The following is a 17,578-nucleotide window of genomic DNA, read 5'->3' as shown; positions in this document are numbered from 1 at the left end:
ATCATTTAATAACTAAGGAATCAAGTTTATAGTAATCATCCAAATTACAAAGAGCCACAAATAGCAGAGAACAGCAAGTTGAAGAATGTGCCTGTTAGTTAAAGCTATTAGAAAAATGCAAGTAAAATACATTTTGGAGGGTACATTTACTCAGCTCTATGTTATGGAGAAAAACTTAGCTTCCCAAAGATGATGGTGTAAGTTATTGGGAAACACTTTGAAATATTTGAACTAGATGAGCACAGTACTATTATTTTTATATTATTTATGAAATGCATAGGATGTCCTAAACTATTATAACTCTTGATAGTTTACACAATAAACATATAATGATCACTACAATAATCAAAAGTCCAAAAAGAACCAACAATTATTCAGAAAAATCACATGAGATTCATCATCTGTTCCACCCCAGAGCCTATGCTAGTTTTAATTTAAACAGTTGCAAAACAAGGATTAAATGGAGTTATTCTTTAAAAATTTGAAGGCTCACTCTTCTTCCAAGAGATCAGTTTTGCTAGTGTGATATACCTTAACTAAACTAAAATCAACTATAGAACTATAGATCAGTGTTAACATTATTTGTCATTTCAAAAATACTTTTTATTGTTCTTTTTATGCAATTTTCTTCTTTAATTATAAATAAATAAAATAAATAAAAACTTTCTTGTCATTGTATGTATATACACAGTATAAACATGCAACAAAATTCACATTATGCCTAAAGACCAGTCCCAACATGCATAACAATCCTAAACATATCCTAAACATATCCCATCCACCACAGATTCCCCACCCTGAACCACCCAAACATCTACTGTACACAACAGATGAAGTAATATTGTCCAACAGCTCATTGATGGTGACCCTTTAGTTCATTGTTAAGTGCAAGTATAGCTCTGGGATAAAAACTATTCAGAAAACGCTTGGTCTGAGTTTTAATTTTTCTGTATCTTCTGTCAAAAGGCAAGAGTTCAAAAAGATGGTAAGCAGGATGAGAAGGGTCTCTGAGAATGTTATGCACCTTCCTAGAATAGTGGGATGCAAAGATATCATCTGGACAGATTTAATAATTCTCTGTAGAGCTTTTTTTATCCACTACAAAGCTTCTCCCGTACTATGCATGAATGGCGTATGTCAGGACAATGGTGCTGCGATAGTAGACCAACAGTAGATGCTGAGATAATAATAATGAGCATTCTCATTATTATTATAGATTTTAAAGTAGATAATATTGAGAACCTAGAACAGTTTTTCTAGGTGATATTTTGTGGAATCCAAAAGTTGCACAAGAAGTCACTATGACAAAACATTATAGAAATATGAAGTTTGCTTAGTGCACAAGACTAGTGCACATGGTGATGGGAATTTTTACACACCATGACTCAGCTTCTAGCCTGCTGCTTTACATTGTGGTAGAGAGAGTTGTGTTGGTTCAAAGTGAATTGTATTGTGAAATTATAACATTGGTTGCCATTTTTATAGGACCCAAACATTATTTCAAATGTTTCTCCAAGAGGAAAAAAGGTTGAATGTGAAAGGCCTAAATTGGAAATAAATGTATACTTATATACCACATCATAGTGTTTTACAGCCTTATCTAAGTGATTTATAAAGTCAACATTTGCCCCAACAATCTTGGTCCACATTTTACCTACCTCAGAAGGATGAAAGGCTGAGTCAGCCTTGAGCCAATGAGGATTGAGGGAAACAAACTCCTGGCAATGTGAGCAGAGTTAGCCTGCAATACTGCATTCTAACTACTGTGCCACTGTAGATAATATTGAGAATCTAGAGCAGTATTTATACCTCCAAAATGTATGTTATATTTATAATTCATGTAAATTATATTTAAATCAGTAACAAGCCAAACACAACAGGCACCATATAAATACTACACACAGAACAGTCCTAAGCACACACAATACTAGAAAATTTCCCTGAAGATGGATTCTAGCACAAGTCCAAAAGCTTGGAAGACTAAATCTCTGATCCTGGTGACTGACTCAGATTGGATCCTGCAACATGGGACATAAATATTTGCCTTCATTCATAAATCAATAGCAATGGTATACAATCATTAAAGGCTAAGCAGGGCTGTAGGCAAAATAAAAGTATTCTGATTTTGACCTGGAATAGGTTTCACACCAGGCAACTGAGATCTACTCACCAACTCCATGATGCCAATGCTATTCCAGCCTTGCATTATAGGAAGAAAAGAAATAAACATTGGGATTACCCAGCAGCCACTCAGCAATAGAGCAATGCGTAATGGAGTCATCTTATTCCTGTAAACCAGTGGCTGGCAGCAGATGGCATAGTACCTGGAAAGGCAAGAAGAGAAAGCTAGCATAAATAAAAAGGAAAGGCGAGATCACTATGGCTTACACTCCCAAAGGTACTTTTTCAAACTTTGTTTTTTCCTTCTCATCCAAGAAGCTTCTTGGATAAGAAGCAAAACATCTTGAAGTAAAAGCAAAGTATAGCTGACTTTTTGTAAAAGCACATTTGGGACAACCATTGATAACTGAGACTCTCCACAGATATTGCTCACATTAAAATCCTACTTCCTTTAGAACAGGGATATCAAACTCACATTGTAACATTGTCATTGTTATGTCCTGGCAGCAACCGGGTATCTCCGGGCATTCCCTCCCATTGGCGGGAAAATCCCAGAGTGCGCATTGACTGGCTGAGCCTGGCAGTGGGAGATATTTATAGCTGCCAGGCGTGGCCAGCGTTTTTTGGATTTAAGAGTTCCCAGTGACTGTTGTTCCTTGCTTGCATTCATGTTCAATAAAGATTGTGCCTGTTTTTGTCACCTGCCAGCTTCATTATTATGGGGACAAAACACATCATCATGTGACATAGTGGGACTTTTTTATCCTTCACTAAAATTGGGGTGAACATGGCCAGTGCATGATGCATCTGACCCACAGGCCGGGAGTTTGACAGTCCTGCTTTAGAATGTTGTCCTATTTATCTGAGGATATAAAAGATCTAATAGTCTTAAATTTAAAGCACACAACATTTACAAATGAGAACATTTGCCATATGTCTGAGTCAAACATGTTTTCCCTTACTCTTCTGTTTCCTTTCATGTAAAGCATAGCTTTTATTTCTGCTCTTCAATATGGTCACAATGATTTTTCCAACAATAGGGAAATAAATGTCATCTTTATGCATTTCTGAATTTCTTCCATATTTGGCAGGGAAAAAAGTTCAGAAGTGGATGAAAGTTATTGTAGTATTTTCTATTCAGAATAAAATCTTTACGAACCTTTTCATTCTTAGCAAAATCTCTCAAACTCAAATTGGTTTGTTATTGTTCTTTCAAAAAAGTACATTCATTTTCATTTGGATGCTTTCATTGAGAATATGAAACAAACTATGGAAGGTTGTTTATGTTCAAGGCTGAAGGCTGGGGCTTTGCAAGATTAGCAACAAGAGTAAGGTGACCAGACATCCCACTTTTTAATAATTTGTCCTGCATTCCCCGGCGTTTCAAAAATGTCCTGATTTTTTTTTAAAGATCAGGTCACCTTATTCTTGGGGCTATCTGGTCAAGCCTTTCTTCTGAGTGAAGGAAGGCAAAACCCATGCAAGAGAGAGAGAAAGAAAGAGGGAGAGTGAGAGCAAAATCTAGTTTGAAAGTAGCTCAACTATTTAAGAGGCATTTTGATAGTTAGCAGAGTTGTCATCTGATTATCTGTTATCCAGGCTTTTTGTGGATGATTTACAAGAATGTATTTGTAACCAAAAGCAAACTGGTCATGTTTAATGTTTCTATGCAGGATAATGAAAAATTCCCTTCTAATTTTATTGTAACTGTATTGTACAGATGTCATATGTTCAGTTTTTTTTTTTAAAAAAAAATCCAGCAACTTATTTCTGCACAAATGTTTAAAAGTATGACTTTTTCTAATTGGATATTGTATTTTTTTTAAGTCTCATTGAAGGCACTTTTAATTGCTGCTAAATGATGTTGCTTTTGCAAAAAACAAAAACAAAAAAATCAAAACAACCTCCTTAAAATGCAAGTCAGCTGAAAGTCCTAGAGAAACTGAAAGTAGATAATTCATTAACAATCAAGGCATGTCAAACCGATCTGTGTTGGAACTATACAGTATACAATATCTCTTTCAATTTTTTTTTAAAAAAATCTAATATTTAACTCTCAAATGCAAAGTTCATCTAGATTTGACTTACTTATCAAATTTCTGTACTACCAATCACTCTTGCATGCCTCTGAAAGCTTTTACAGAGGTGTTTACAATTTAGACCAAATTTTTAATCAACAACCCACCCCCCTCAATGGTGTCCTGTTTTACCAATGTTAAAATCTGGTCAACTTCAACAAGAGTGCTGCCCTCTTTGTAAAACTCCTACCCAAAGAATGAACATTTGGCTCTCCCTCCATTATAAACCATTCTTCTGTTTTCTTACAAGGTTTAATTAACAGTATCTGGCTTTTTAAACTGCTCCTGGTGGTTTTATATTTTTATTTTTTTTCCCCCTGTGTAGTGCTGCTCTGAACTGATGTGGCTTTATGCTGCTCTGTTGAATCAGTATTCTATGAAACTCAAATACTTTGGCCACCTAATGAGAAGAAAGGATTCACTGGAGACGAGCCTAATGCTGGGAACGATTGAGGGCAAAAGAAGAATGGGACAACAAAGCATGAGGTGGCTGGATGGAGTCACTGAAGCAGTCAGAGTGAGATTAAATATACTCCAGGGGATGGATGGTAGAAGATAGGAAGGTCTGGAGGAACATTGTCCATGGTTTTGTGATGGATTGGACATGGTTTCATGACTAACAACAACATTGATTCATACAAGCCAACATGCACAAGCAGCCTTGAAAGAATCATTCTGCCCTGAAGTAAAACAAAACAGGATCAATATAAGGAGATTGAGGAAAATATGGCAATCTGTGTCTGTCTTCTATTTCTCTAAGATCATTTTGATAGCCCTTAAGATTTTTCCTTCCCCATTTTTGTTATAGTTACCTTCTTTGTTTGTTGGTTTACCATTTAGCTAACAGTAAGATAGCCTGTAATATACAAGCAAAACTTAATGGAGCTTAATAAAGTGTTCCTTCCTTCCTTCCTTCCTTCCTTCCTTCCTTCCTTCCTTCATTCCTTCCTTCCTTCCTTCCTTCATTCCTTCATTCCTTCATTCCTTCATTCCTTCATTCCTTCATTCCTTCATTCCTTCATTCCCTCCCCCCCTCTCTGTATGAGTGCGTGTGTGTCTGTGTGTTTTCAACCCAGTCTCCCCCACTCTATTTTTATTTATTTAATTATATTTATTTATATTATTTATATATTTAAGAACTTTAACAATTTGCCATGTACCACAGAATCAAAGGCTTGCAGAAGTCTATGTAGATTGTATCTATTACTTTACCCTGGTCAAGTTGAGAGGTCCAAATGTTTTTGCAATGTGTGAGTTGCAGATTACATGACAATTTTGTTCCTGAAACCAAATTGCTTATTAGAGAGTAGGTTATTGGTCAATACGTGTAGGGTGATTGATTGGTTTATGATGGCTTCCAACAAGGCCGGGTTCCCTTTTTTGAAGATAGGTAATATTCTGCTTTTGACTGTCTGAAAGGTTAGAGGACTAAATGTCCCTAGAAGTCTCAAGAAGAACAAATCTAAGGAAACAAAGGAAAATTTGTATAGTAGAAATTAATTTTAACTATTGTATTTCTATTCTATGGATTTTTCTCTCTTTCAATTCTGTGGGCTCCACCCTTTCTTATTTTCATCACGCAAACAACCTAGAGATATGTAAGAAATCTGAAACAGCATCTAACTCACCTCCAGAGTGTGGCAGACACTCTGTGGTAGCATTAAAAATGTAAATATTTGTGAATAGGGAGGCAACTGTCATTACTTGAACCACAGGAAAGCATTATTGAGGAACATCCTAATGATTCTTGTCTCAGAAAGAGTTTTCCCCTCCTGCTGATGTTTATGCTAAATGAGCAGAAAGGTCTGCACAGGTGGTCATATACTGGCAAGAATGAAAAGCATTGCACTATTGTCAACATTAAGGATAGCTTAGCATTTAACTTATTGATAGAGCAAAGAAAAAGACAGAAAAAAGTTGCTTTCCACACAGGGAGCCTACTCAAAGGTAAAGTCCTTACCAGAAACGAATGTTTAAAAGCAATCTCCGCATATCATTAGAAGGTATGAGGAGATCATTAAAATACCAAAAAAGTGTGTTAATTTATTTAACATGTGCTAGGGCTTGAGTCTCCAACATGAAGGCTGGAAATGCCTGCTGACATTTCCCTTGAGACCCTGAGGGCTTTTGCCTACTTGACCTTTTATGTGTTTGTGTGTGGGTGTGCGTGCGCGCATGCATGCGTGTGTGTGTGTGAGAGAGAGAAAATAACATGCTAAAATAAAATAAAAAAATAAAAAATAAAAAATAAAATAAAATAAATAAAATAAATAAAATAAATAAAATAAATAAAATAAATAAAATAAATAAAATAAATAAAATAAATAAAATAAATAAAATAAATAAAATAAATAAAATAAATAAAATAAAATAAAATAAAATAAAATAAAATAAATAAAGTAAAGTAAAGTAAAGTAAAGTAAAGTAAAGTAAAGTAAAGTAAAGTAAAGTAAAGTAAAGTAAAGTAATAAAGTAAAGTAAAGTAAAATAAAATAAAACAAAACAAAACAAAACAAAATAAAACAAAATAAAACAAAATAAAATAAAATAATAATAAAAAAAATAATAAAAAAATAAAATAAAATAAAAATAACTTATTTTGGAAGTAAGGTCCCTTCTTACAAAGGTAAGCAGGAAATGAAAGTTTGTTCTCCAAAAAGGTAAACAGAAGTGTAGCAGGTTGCATTCTAGTAAAATAATATTTTATAATGGGATACACCCTAGTTAGAAAGGAAGTGACCTCTTTGGGAGGCTAATGGAAAAAGACCTGGGGGAAAAATTTGGAACTTTGTTACTCTATATGTTGACAACAATGAGGACCCGGATTGTGGGGGCAATACACTGGCTCTGTCAAAAAGTGCTATTGCTAACATGTTGTAAGCTGCCCTGAGTCTAAGGAGAAGGGTGGCATAAAAATTGAATAAATAAATAAATTGAATAAATAAACAGCAAGACTATTGTATGCACAAAATTGGAAAGTCATTTTGACTCCTATCATAGATGAATGGTTTCAGAAGTTGATAGAGTTGCCTAAAATTCAAAATTGACTATTTTGATAAATAAAATAATATATGTACTTTTGTTTTAACATGGAGACTGTTTCTGAACTTTGTGCTTGATTTTGAGTTTTACCAATTTGATTGATAGATCTTTATAGAAATGGCTTACTTACCGTATTTCTCGGTGTATAAGATGTATCTTTTTACCTCAAAAAGGTGCATCGAAAATGGGTGCGTCTTATACACCGGATGTGGGGCGGGGATCAGCAGCCGCAGGGGCTATCCCCAAGGCCGCCCAGCAGTCATCGGCTGGTGGCCAGTGGCTCGGCCCCAGGGATGAGTGGGGTGCATGGCAGCAGCTTTGGAGAAGAGAGCTTTGGAGAAGAGATGCATCCAGCCAGCGGAGGAGCCCATGGAGCGTCTTCGATCATCTGGTGGACGGGGCTCCGCTCCATCAGCCCCTACCCCAATCTCCTGCCTTCGGGGGCACCTTTGGGAGGGTGCAGCAGTTGGTGAAGGCGCTCCGAGCAAAGCTGCCTCAGCTCGGGAATTCTGAAGCTGCCGCCCTTGCTTGGAGCACTTTCACGACCACTGCACCCTCCCAAAGGTGTGAAATTAGGGTGGGGGCTGATGAAGCTGAGCCCCATCTCGCCAGATGATCAAAGCTGCCCCACGGGCTCTTCCACCAGCTGGATGCCACATGCCCCACTCATCCCCGGAGGACAAGCTAAGAAGAAGTGAGGTAGGCTGCTGGCTCTAGACACAAGAATAGTTTTTTCCCAATCGTCATCGCTCTACTAAACAAATAATTCCCTCAACACTGTCAAACTTTTTACTAAGTCTGCACTACTATTACTACTAGTTCTTTTTGTCATCATTCCTATCACACATTTCCTCCCACTTAGGACTGTATGACTGTAACCAGTTGCTTCTATCCTAAGATTTTTATTAATATTGGTTGTTTCTTCATTGCTTATTTGACCCTATGACAATCATTAAGTGTTGTATCACATGATTCTTGACAAATCTATATTTTCCTTGTTCTCCTCCTCTAAAACCTAGTTGCGTCCTATGCACAGTGGGTCTTATACACTGGAAAATATGGTATACAGTGTTCCTTCGATTTTCGCAGGTTCAAACTTCGCGAATAGCCTATACCACGTTTTTTAAAAAAATATTAATTAAAAAATACTTCGCAAGTTTTTTTTCTATACCACGGTTTTTCCCGCCCAATGACATCATACGTCATCATCAAACTAATAATTTTTGCAAATAAATAACAAAAAAAATAATTATTGTTAATAAATAATTATGTTTATAAATATCAGGATCACTAATTGTCTTATTCAATGGTGAGTACCAGTAGTAATGGTGAGTAAATGGTTGTTAAGGGAATGGGAAATGGTAATTTAGGGGTTTAAAGTGTTACGGGAAGGCTTGTGATACTGTCCATAGCCAAAAATGGTGTACTTTACTTCCGCATCTCTACTTCGCGGAAATTCGACTTTCGCGGGCAGTTTCAGAACACATCCCCCACGAAAATAGAGGGAACACTGTATTATTATTTAAAAACTAAAAATTGTGATCTGATGTTAATGCCTTATTATACTGCAACAGAGAGTCAGAAGTCACTGTTTTCTCACATTCCTTCCTTACTTATTTTCCCCCTCTTTCCTCCCCTCATTCTCCTATTTACTTTTGTATTTTTTATCTTATTTTATCTTATAACTCAATAAAAATGTTAAAGTAAGAAAGGAAGTAAATGTTTTTAACCAATTATCTATGGTGTGAAGACCATTCTCTCCTAAGATATGAGTTTTACTATTTACAGTAATTGGAATAGGAATAGATTGTTCATAAATCATTTAAAAAACAAAAATACAAGCATTTGGCCATTCTCATAGTAGACTCATTTAAAGTAAGACTTCTTGTAGCCATTTCTGAAAGAAGCTACATATCATAACCTAGGCCAATGATGGTTTACCTCTTTGGTGCCAAGTGCCCAAAGCACACACATGTGCCCCAATCCCCCAAATGAAATGTGAGTGCCCCTTGTGCATGTGCTCACATGCATGCACCCTGACCCCCAATGCACGTGCCGCCCCACACCCTTTCTGGGTTTCCAGATTGGTGCAGGAGGCATAGGGTGACATCGCGCAGCACTCGCCAGACCAGGGGTGGGTTCCTCCAATTTGGACCAGATCTCCCAAACCAGTAGTGATCCTCTGGGGATGTCACTGAACTGGATCAGCTAATGCCAGTCTGTGGGTGCCATCATTTTGTTTAGTTTTGTGATTTTTTTAAACTGTTTTGAAAGTTTTTCCAGTTTTGCTGCTCGTAAAAGGGCCCTCCTACCCATCCCTTACATTTATTTCTTCATCCAAAGCACAGCTGATCAGCTCCTCAGCTGTGTTTTGGGCCGATTCCAGCTACTGAGCATGCGCGGAAGCCAAATTGCATGAGGGGACGCGCATGTGCGTGCCTAACATCAGGATGGGAACCAGCGGCAAAAGTGAGTGGAACCCTTCCCTGCCCCAGACCACATTTTGGCTTCCAGGTTGATGCAGGATGCTTTCCAGGCCCAAAATGTGGTGGTCTCGTGTGGCTTCCCCCTGCTCTGCTTTGGCTTCCAGGTTGGTGCATGTTGTGGTTAGCTCTGGCCCTGCTCCTGCCCCAAGGGCTGTGGATGTGGGGGAGACTGGCTGGGGCTGTGGTAATTAGTGAGGCTGCTATAAATAGCAGCCTGTGGGTTTGGCCATTGTGGAGGATTATCTGATCGTTGTGTTTCCTGACTGCTTTACTGACTTTGACCTTTTGTGTGCTGATTTTTCCCCGCTTTGAAACTAAACCAGAGCAAAGTGTGTTTCACTTTGTGAAAGAAGAAGGACTGTGAATTGCCTCATAGCTGCAAGCTAAGTATCACAGAACTGATAAGGGACTTGTACAAATTACCAGTTTCTTTGGAGACGAGTGCTCTTTGCTATACCAAAAGAGGGCTTGGTTTAAGGGAATTTTCATTATAAAGAACATTGTTTTGAATTTTCAAATGTGTATGTGTCTGAAATTGTATCTGTGAATTTTTGGGAGGATTCTACCAGAGAGCCCGACAGAACAGTGCAGGTGGCAGAAATGGAGTAGAAAGGTAGAGCGCACTGGTGGTAATCTGTGGACATAGGGGAAGGCCTCACCCCCGTGTATGCATGGCAGAGATCTGAAGACTAGCTGGTTGGTGAAATGCATAGGCACATACACAGTGGAGCTGGGCTGGGGTGATGGCTGGCATACCCACAAAAAGGGCTCTGCATGCCTCCTTGTGCCATGTGTGCCATAGGTTCACCAACATGGCCTGAAGTGCTTCTCCCATTAAGTGTTAATTTTCCCCACTTACACTAAATATAACAACATCTTAAATGAGTGGGGGGAGATTAGAAATACTTTCAATACTTCCAGTAACTTTTATTAGAAGTTTTCTATCAAGAACATGTGTTTGATGTACAAAAATCAAAAGTGGTAACCTGAAGCCCATCAGCAACATGTCCACTATTATTAATGAAAGAATGGAGAAGATTAATTATTAAAAAAATGTACTAATATATGGAGATGATAGTTCCACTCTGGCCATTAGTATGAACAAGGGATGATTTTTACACCGGGTTTTATCTATTCTTCTAATGCTTTATTGTATTCTATTTTTTATCTTGGTCTATTTTTACCGTTGTAAACCACCTGGAGTCTGCAAGGAGAAAGGCGGAATATAAATATAAATAATATAAATATAAATAATATAAATATAAATAATATAAATATAAATAATATAAATAATATAAATAATATAAATAATATAAATAATATAAATAATATAAATAATATAAATATAAATATAAATATAAATATAAATATAAATATAAATATAAATATAAATATAAATATAAATATAAATATAAATATAAATATAAATATAAATATAAATATAAATATAAATATAAATATAAATATAAATATAAATATATACATAAATATAAATATATACATAAATATAAATATATACATAAATATAAATATAAATATATACATAAATATAAATATATACAAATATATACAAATACAAATACAAATACAAATACAAATACAAATACAAATACAAATACAAATACAAATACAAACAAACATTGTGTTATCACTTCAGGAACAGAAGTTGTAAAGATTCTGAAGATACCAGTAGTTCCAAAACTCATTCGGAATATGTAACTCACAGTATTTTTTTTCAACAATATCGAAAGAAAGTGGAATTTTCTTCTATTTCCTACAATGGCCATATCTGCCTATTACGAGCATATCTGCCATTAGTAGATAATGTATCTATACAAACTGAGACAATAGATAACACACATGTACACTTTCATTGCACACACATACACTTTCATTCTCTTAATTATTTGGAAGCTAAAGGTTTGTTTCTGATAGCATAGGCGCATATTCAGCTGCACTTCTTAGGAACATACTAAACTAGACTCTTGGAGAGGACAGGAAAAGTATAGGAGTCACAGCCTTCAGTCAAAAAGGACTCCCTCACTTCAAGTGTCACATTAACCAAGTTATAACACACTAAGACCCTTCAAGAGAGACAGGTAGGACCAGTAGGCCATTTAATCTGACAATGACAACCCTTCGTCTAAAAATAAATCTTATGTTTTTGCAACATAATCTTCTGCAAATGTGTGTTTTGCTACTCAGAGCAGTGGAGCTGGTGATGATATATTCTTTAAGGACTGCTCCTGTTGAAGATGTCAACATTTAATTCTTTCACATTTAAAGAGACCTCTACAGCAGTGGTTCTCAACCTTCCTAAGGCCACGACCCTTTAATACAGCTCCTCAGATTGAGCTGACCCGCAAACATTAATTTAATTTAATTTAATTTAATTGATTTATATGCCCCCCAATCCCATGAGACTCAGGGCGGAAAATAAAATAAAATAAAATATAATAAAATAATAAAATAAAATAAATAAAATAAAATATAATAAAATAAATAAAATAAAATAAATAAAATAATAAAATAAAATAAAATAAAATAAAATAAAATAAATAAATAAATAAATAAATAAATAATAAAATAAAATAAAATAAAATAAAATAAAATAAAATAAAATAAAATAATAAGATAAAAAATAAAAATTAGGAAACTCAGGGGTGGGTTCTAACTTACCTCACTGCCAGTTCGTTTTCTCCTGCACTGCATGGCCGCGTTTTGTGGGCGTGCATGCATATGCACACAAGCAGTGCCCAATTTTTAAGTAAAAAATTGCCAAAAAGAAGCTGAAAACAAGATAATGACGCATGCGTATTGCCAGAAATTCTGCTTCTGTGAATGCTCAGAAGTTCCTATAGTACAGATATATTATTTTGCAGAACTCTATTTGCACATGAGTGGACCTGCCTGGAGACTGATAGAGGAGCGTTGTCTCAGTTCCTAAGACCATCAGAAATATGTGTTTTCCAGTAGTCTTAGGTGACACCTGTGAAAGGGTCATTCGATCCCCAAAGGGGTTGTGACCAGTGAAGGGCTACCAAAATTTTTACTACCACACTGTGGGTGTGGTTTATGCATATTTTTTTCCAACATCTTTCAGTGCAAATTGGATGCTCTGGGGTGGAGCTCCATTTTCGCTACCCCACTGCATTCCCTCCCATCCAACCCCTGGTTGCAACTCACTCATCAGGTGCTGTCCTGCTGTTATACAGGATAGTACCTGATAATTGCTTTGGAACAATTTTGCATTGAATATTTGCAAGCCTGTGGAGTTCTTTTCTTTTTTTGGCAAAACAGAAAGAAAACATAATTAGATGGGCAAAGAACTGAGCAGGAAATCCCCTGGCTCTGAATCCACTGAAACTAAAGTAGCAAAATGATATGGAAACCATCTGGAAATGCTGCTGGTTTAACCACAATGAGAAGACAATTCAGTCAGATTGTTCTGCTTCATAGTTTTATGGATTTTTGGTCATCCGCAGCTGACAGGGTCAAGTAAGGTTATACTAACTAATAAAAGCAAAGACTATTGCTATAAAAGTGTCATCTTGAAATGTCATATTTGTTGGGGTTTATTTCTCCATAAATTTGCACACATATAGACATAAATACAGGCTCAAGATATCCTCTACATGTTTAGTTAACTAGTAACAATGAAATTCTAGTAATATATTGTGTACAGTTGTTGTACAATTTTATTCAGACCACGCACATTTCTTATCATCGCAATAAGAATTTAGGAAACACAGAGTTTACTAACAGAATTTATTTTAATGTCAGCACTAAATTATACCTTGTTATTTAACTAGATAAATGAAAACAAGTTGGGAAAGGAATTATAAATGGACTATGGCAACAAGTTGTTAAAGAAACTCTGTATAAAATGTTTTACAGATGGCACACGTCACCAGAAAGAATCACTAAAATGCTTAAGGACAAGACTATGAAATTCTGGAAATGTCAGCATATACAAGGATCCTTTTATCATATGTGGTGGACATATGCAGAAGCAAAAATATTTTGTACTCGAATACAGACATGGATTGAAAAAATGGTTAAGCAAAAGCTAGGATTAAAACCAGAAGTATTTTTGTTGGGCATTTTGCGAACAATTTTAGCAAAACAAGATAGATAGATATCCAATCGTACTTGTGATAACAGCTGCAAGAATTGTATTCGCACAAAAATGGAAAGGACCCAAGATCCCATCTGAAGAAGACAGTCTTTAAAAAGTCTTGGACTGTACTGAGATGAACAGAATGACAATGAAACTTAAAGACAGAGAAGAATCTGAATATTATAATGTGTGGATGAAGTTTTATAATTGAATAGAAAATGAATATAGTTAGAAACTGAAGTAATGTGAGCACAAAAATAAAAGATTAGAAGTGATAAACCCAGATGACAAAATTAGAATGAGGAGATAGCATTATTTTGAAAGTGTATACCAATAATTAAAAGATAACAATTATAAATATTTTTAAAATATTATAAAAGGAAAGAGATACCAAAGGAGTACAATCATTTAGTAATATATTATCAGTGTTTAATATAAGACTTATTGGAATTGAAACCAATCAAGGCAAGATTTAGAGGGAGAAAAAGGAAGTACACTGTAGTTGGAGAAAGGAAGAAGTGGGGTGGACAGAGGAAGGAAAAAAGGAAGGAAGGAAGGAAGGGAAGGAAGGTAGATGGAAGAGATGGAGAGAGTGAGAGGAGAGTGAAAAACAGGAATACAGAAATTCCCATGATGTTTATAATGTTTATTCATAAAGATTTGGCAGTTGCAATGTCCCTATAATTATGGGATCATGATTGTATGATCAATGCTTCCAGCCAGCTTCCTACAAGCAAAATCAATGGGGAAGCTAACAGGAAGTAAAAAGTGGCTCCCACTCCCACTGCATTCTTGCCAATTTGTGGTATTTCTGTTTATCTGTTTACAAATAAACAGATAAACAGAATAAATACCTGTTATCTTAATATCTGTCCTGTTCATGAGTCCCACTTCTAAAAAAAATTGTAAAGATCTAAGAGAAAACATTCCCATGTTTAGATTTCCTCTGAAGAAGAATTCCATTGAAATTTTAACGATCTTGCTCAACTTCAGAATATGTTGGACATATACTGTACACTCTTCCTAGGCACAATCCTCTTTGATAAGAACCTAAGAACATAAGAAGAGCCATGCTGAATCAGGCCAAAGCCCATCAAGTCTAGCATTCTGTACCACACAGCAGCCCACCAATTGTCCATGGGGATCTTGAGCAGAAAGATAAGGCAAGACCCTCCCTTTCCCCTGACCCCCAACAAATGGTACTCAAGGGAATCCTACCTGCCTCAATCAACATAGAGGGGGCACATGGACATCCGTTTCATGATTATACAACTAAAAATGCATAGACTTGCATTATCTTTCACACATAAGCATCTGCCTCTTTCATTTATCTATGGAAGGGGAAAGCATCTCCAAGTCAAATACTTAGATATCAGGAATTTCTTTGAAAACTATTGACAATTAATAGCAGTTCATTTAAACAAATAAAATTTGGAAACTACAAGACCATAAAAGATTGCACTCCATATACTCTGGGTTGTAGAATTCAAAGGGAAACATTGGGAACTGAGCTGTGTTGGATCCTGACAATTATACTTTGGTGGAAGAACATTAAAACTGGTTGCTGATAGATAAGATTGAAATAAACCAGATTGAAGAACATATGTGCGTTTTAGAATAGTAATTTCTAGCCTACCGAATCCAAAATATCGCAGTCCTAAATATTATGGTAATAATTTCCACAAATTTAATTAAGAACTGAGGAATGAGCAGTAAACTAGCCAGGTTTGCTGATGCCATCAGAGACATGCAAAGCAAAACAACTTTGTGAAGCTCTCTAAAATGGATAAATATATAATAAAATGTGCAGCATAGCTAAAAACAGGAACTCGCTTGAAAAACATTTCTAGCTTGACATATAAATAGATGTCATCTGAGCTGCTGATAACTGATTAGGAAACAGAATTTGACAACATAATGCATAATAACACTCCTGGCAAAGCAGAATCTAAACCAAGCTAGCACTACTCCCAAGTGTCCTAGAGTAGCTGGAACGGTCATAGCTGAGAAAAGCATTATTTCCCCTGAAAAGCGTGCCTCAGGAGGGCATGTTTTTAGTAAAGAGAAGATTTACAGTAGGCCAAGATGAAAATAATTCTCCAATGGCTAGGCACCTATTGCAAGTTTTGTGTGTAATACAGAGGAGCTGGTTTTAGATCTCTGGAAGGAGCTGGGAGGTAATATATTAAGTTTCACTAGTTATCTACCATATTTTTCGGACTATAAGATGCACCTAAATTTACAGGAGGAAAACAAGAAAAAGAATTTTTTTGCCTTCGTGCATCACATTTCCCCCTCCCTGGCCCCCCAGAAGCACTCTGCTGTACTCCGCACAGCCCATTTTTGTCCTCTCAGGCTCCCAGAAGCACTGCAGTGCTCCACGCAGCCCATTTTTGGTGAAAATGCCTGAATGGAGCACTACAGAGTGATTCTGGGGTCCTGGGAGGATGAAATGAGATGCGAAGAGGGCATGGCAGCTCAAAAAATGAGTATGTTTTGGCAAAAATGGACTGTGCAGAGTACTGCAGAGTGCTTCTGGGGGTCAGGGAGGTTGAAAATGTAACATGTGGAGGATTCAGGAGGCCAAAAATGGCTGTATTCAGTCTACAAGATGCATCTAAATTTCCACTCACTTTGGGGGGTGGGGTGGGGTTGGGGGAGATGCATCTTATATTAAAAAAAAAAGGTAAATGAAATACAGTCCCGATCATTGCGAGGGTTCCGTTCCAGGACCCCTAGCAATGATCGGGTTTTCGCGAAGTAGCGCTGCGGAAGTAAAAACACCATCTGCGCATGCGCAGATGGTGTTTTTACTCCCGCAGCGCTAGCGAGGAGCCGAAGATTGGGGTTCCTGTTTTAAAACGTCGCCGCCGGCATGGGCGGCTTGCCAGCACCCCCCGGACCCCCAACCCGGGTTTGGGGGGCTGCTAGGAAGCCGCCCATGCCGGCGGCGACGTTTTAAAACAGCCGCGAGGCTTTCCAATGAGTCCCGAAGACAAACGTCAAACTTCCGCGTTTGTCTTCGGCACTCATTGGAAAGCCGCGCGGCTGTTTTAAAACGTTGCCGCCGGCATGGGCGGCTTGCCAGCACCCCCCCCAAACCCGGGTGAGCAGCGAGCGAATGGCGGGTGGCCGGGCGAAGGGCGGGTGAGCGGCGAAGGGTGGGCGAGCGGGTGCTGGGGAGGGCTTCTCACCCTCCCGCCAGCAAGAGGGGGAGCGAACGGCGTGGGCAGGCTGCGGACAAGCCGTTCGCTCGGGCCGCTTCCCAGCTGAGTACTCAGCTGGGAAGCGGCCCAAGCAAACGGCGTGGGCGGGAGAAGGGCACGCAAGCCGCGGGCGCGCGGGCAGGCAGGCTGCAGACAAGCCGTTCGCTCGGGCCGCTTCCCAGCTGAGTACTCAGCTGGGAAGCGGCCCGAGCGAAGCGGCAGCAGCGAGGAGTTTGCGTGGGCGGTGGGGAAACTCCTCGCTGATGCCCGCCAAGAGGGGGAAGACCTAGGGAAGCCGCCCAGCAGCTGATCTGCCCGGCGCCATCTACGCATGCGTGCCCATAGAAAAAAAGGGCACGCATGCGCAGATGGTGTTTTGACTTCCGGGTTCAAAAATTGCAAATTAGCCTGTTCGCAATGGTCGGGAACGCAATAACCGGGGGATCACTGTAGTAATGTATGAGTGCTCCTTCTACAAGGGGAAAACCAGTCAAATGCCTACCACACGTAGGCTATAAATGTTAC

General features: G+C 37.7%; 1 protein-coding gene across 1 annotated transcript in view; it reads right to left on the bottom strand.

Annotated features, from left to right (window-relative positions):
* The window catches only part of HTR4 (5-hydroxytryptamine receptor 4), a 173,073-nt gene that overhangs the window by 93,360 nt on the left and 62,135 nt on the right, over nt 1-17,578 (bottom strand). Inside the window, exon 4 of the mRNA XM_070739450.1 lies at nt 2,171-2,324. Coding sequence (XP_070595551.1) covers nt 2,171-2,324 — 154 coding nt within the window. The remainder of the gene's footprint in view (nt 1-2,170; nt 2,325-17,578) is intronic.

This window comes from Erythrolamprus reginae, chromosome 2, assembly GCF_031021105.1.
Source record: "Erythrolamprus reginae isolate rEryReg1 chromosome 2, rEryReg1.hap1, whole genome shotgun sequence".
Lineage (NCBI taxonomy): Eukaryota > Metazoa > Chordata > Lepidosauria > Squamata > Dipsadidae > Erythrolamprus > Erythrolamprus reginae.
This window is presented reverse-complemented; position numbering and strand designations above follow the sequence as displayed.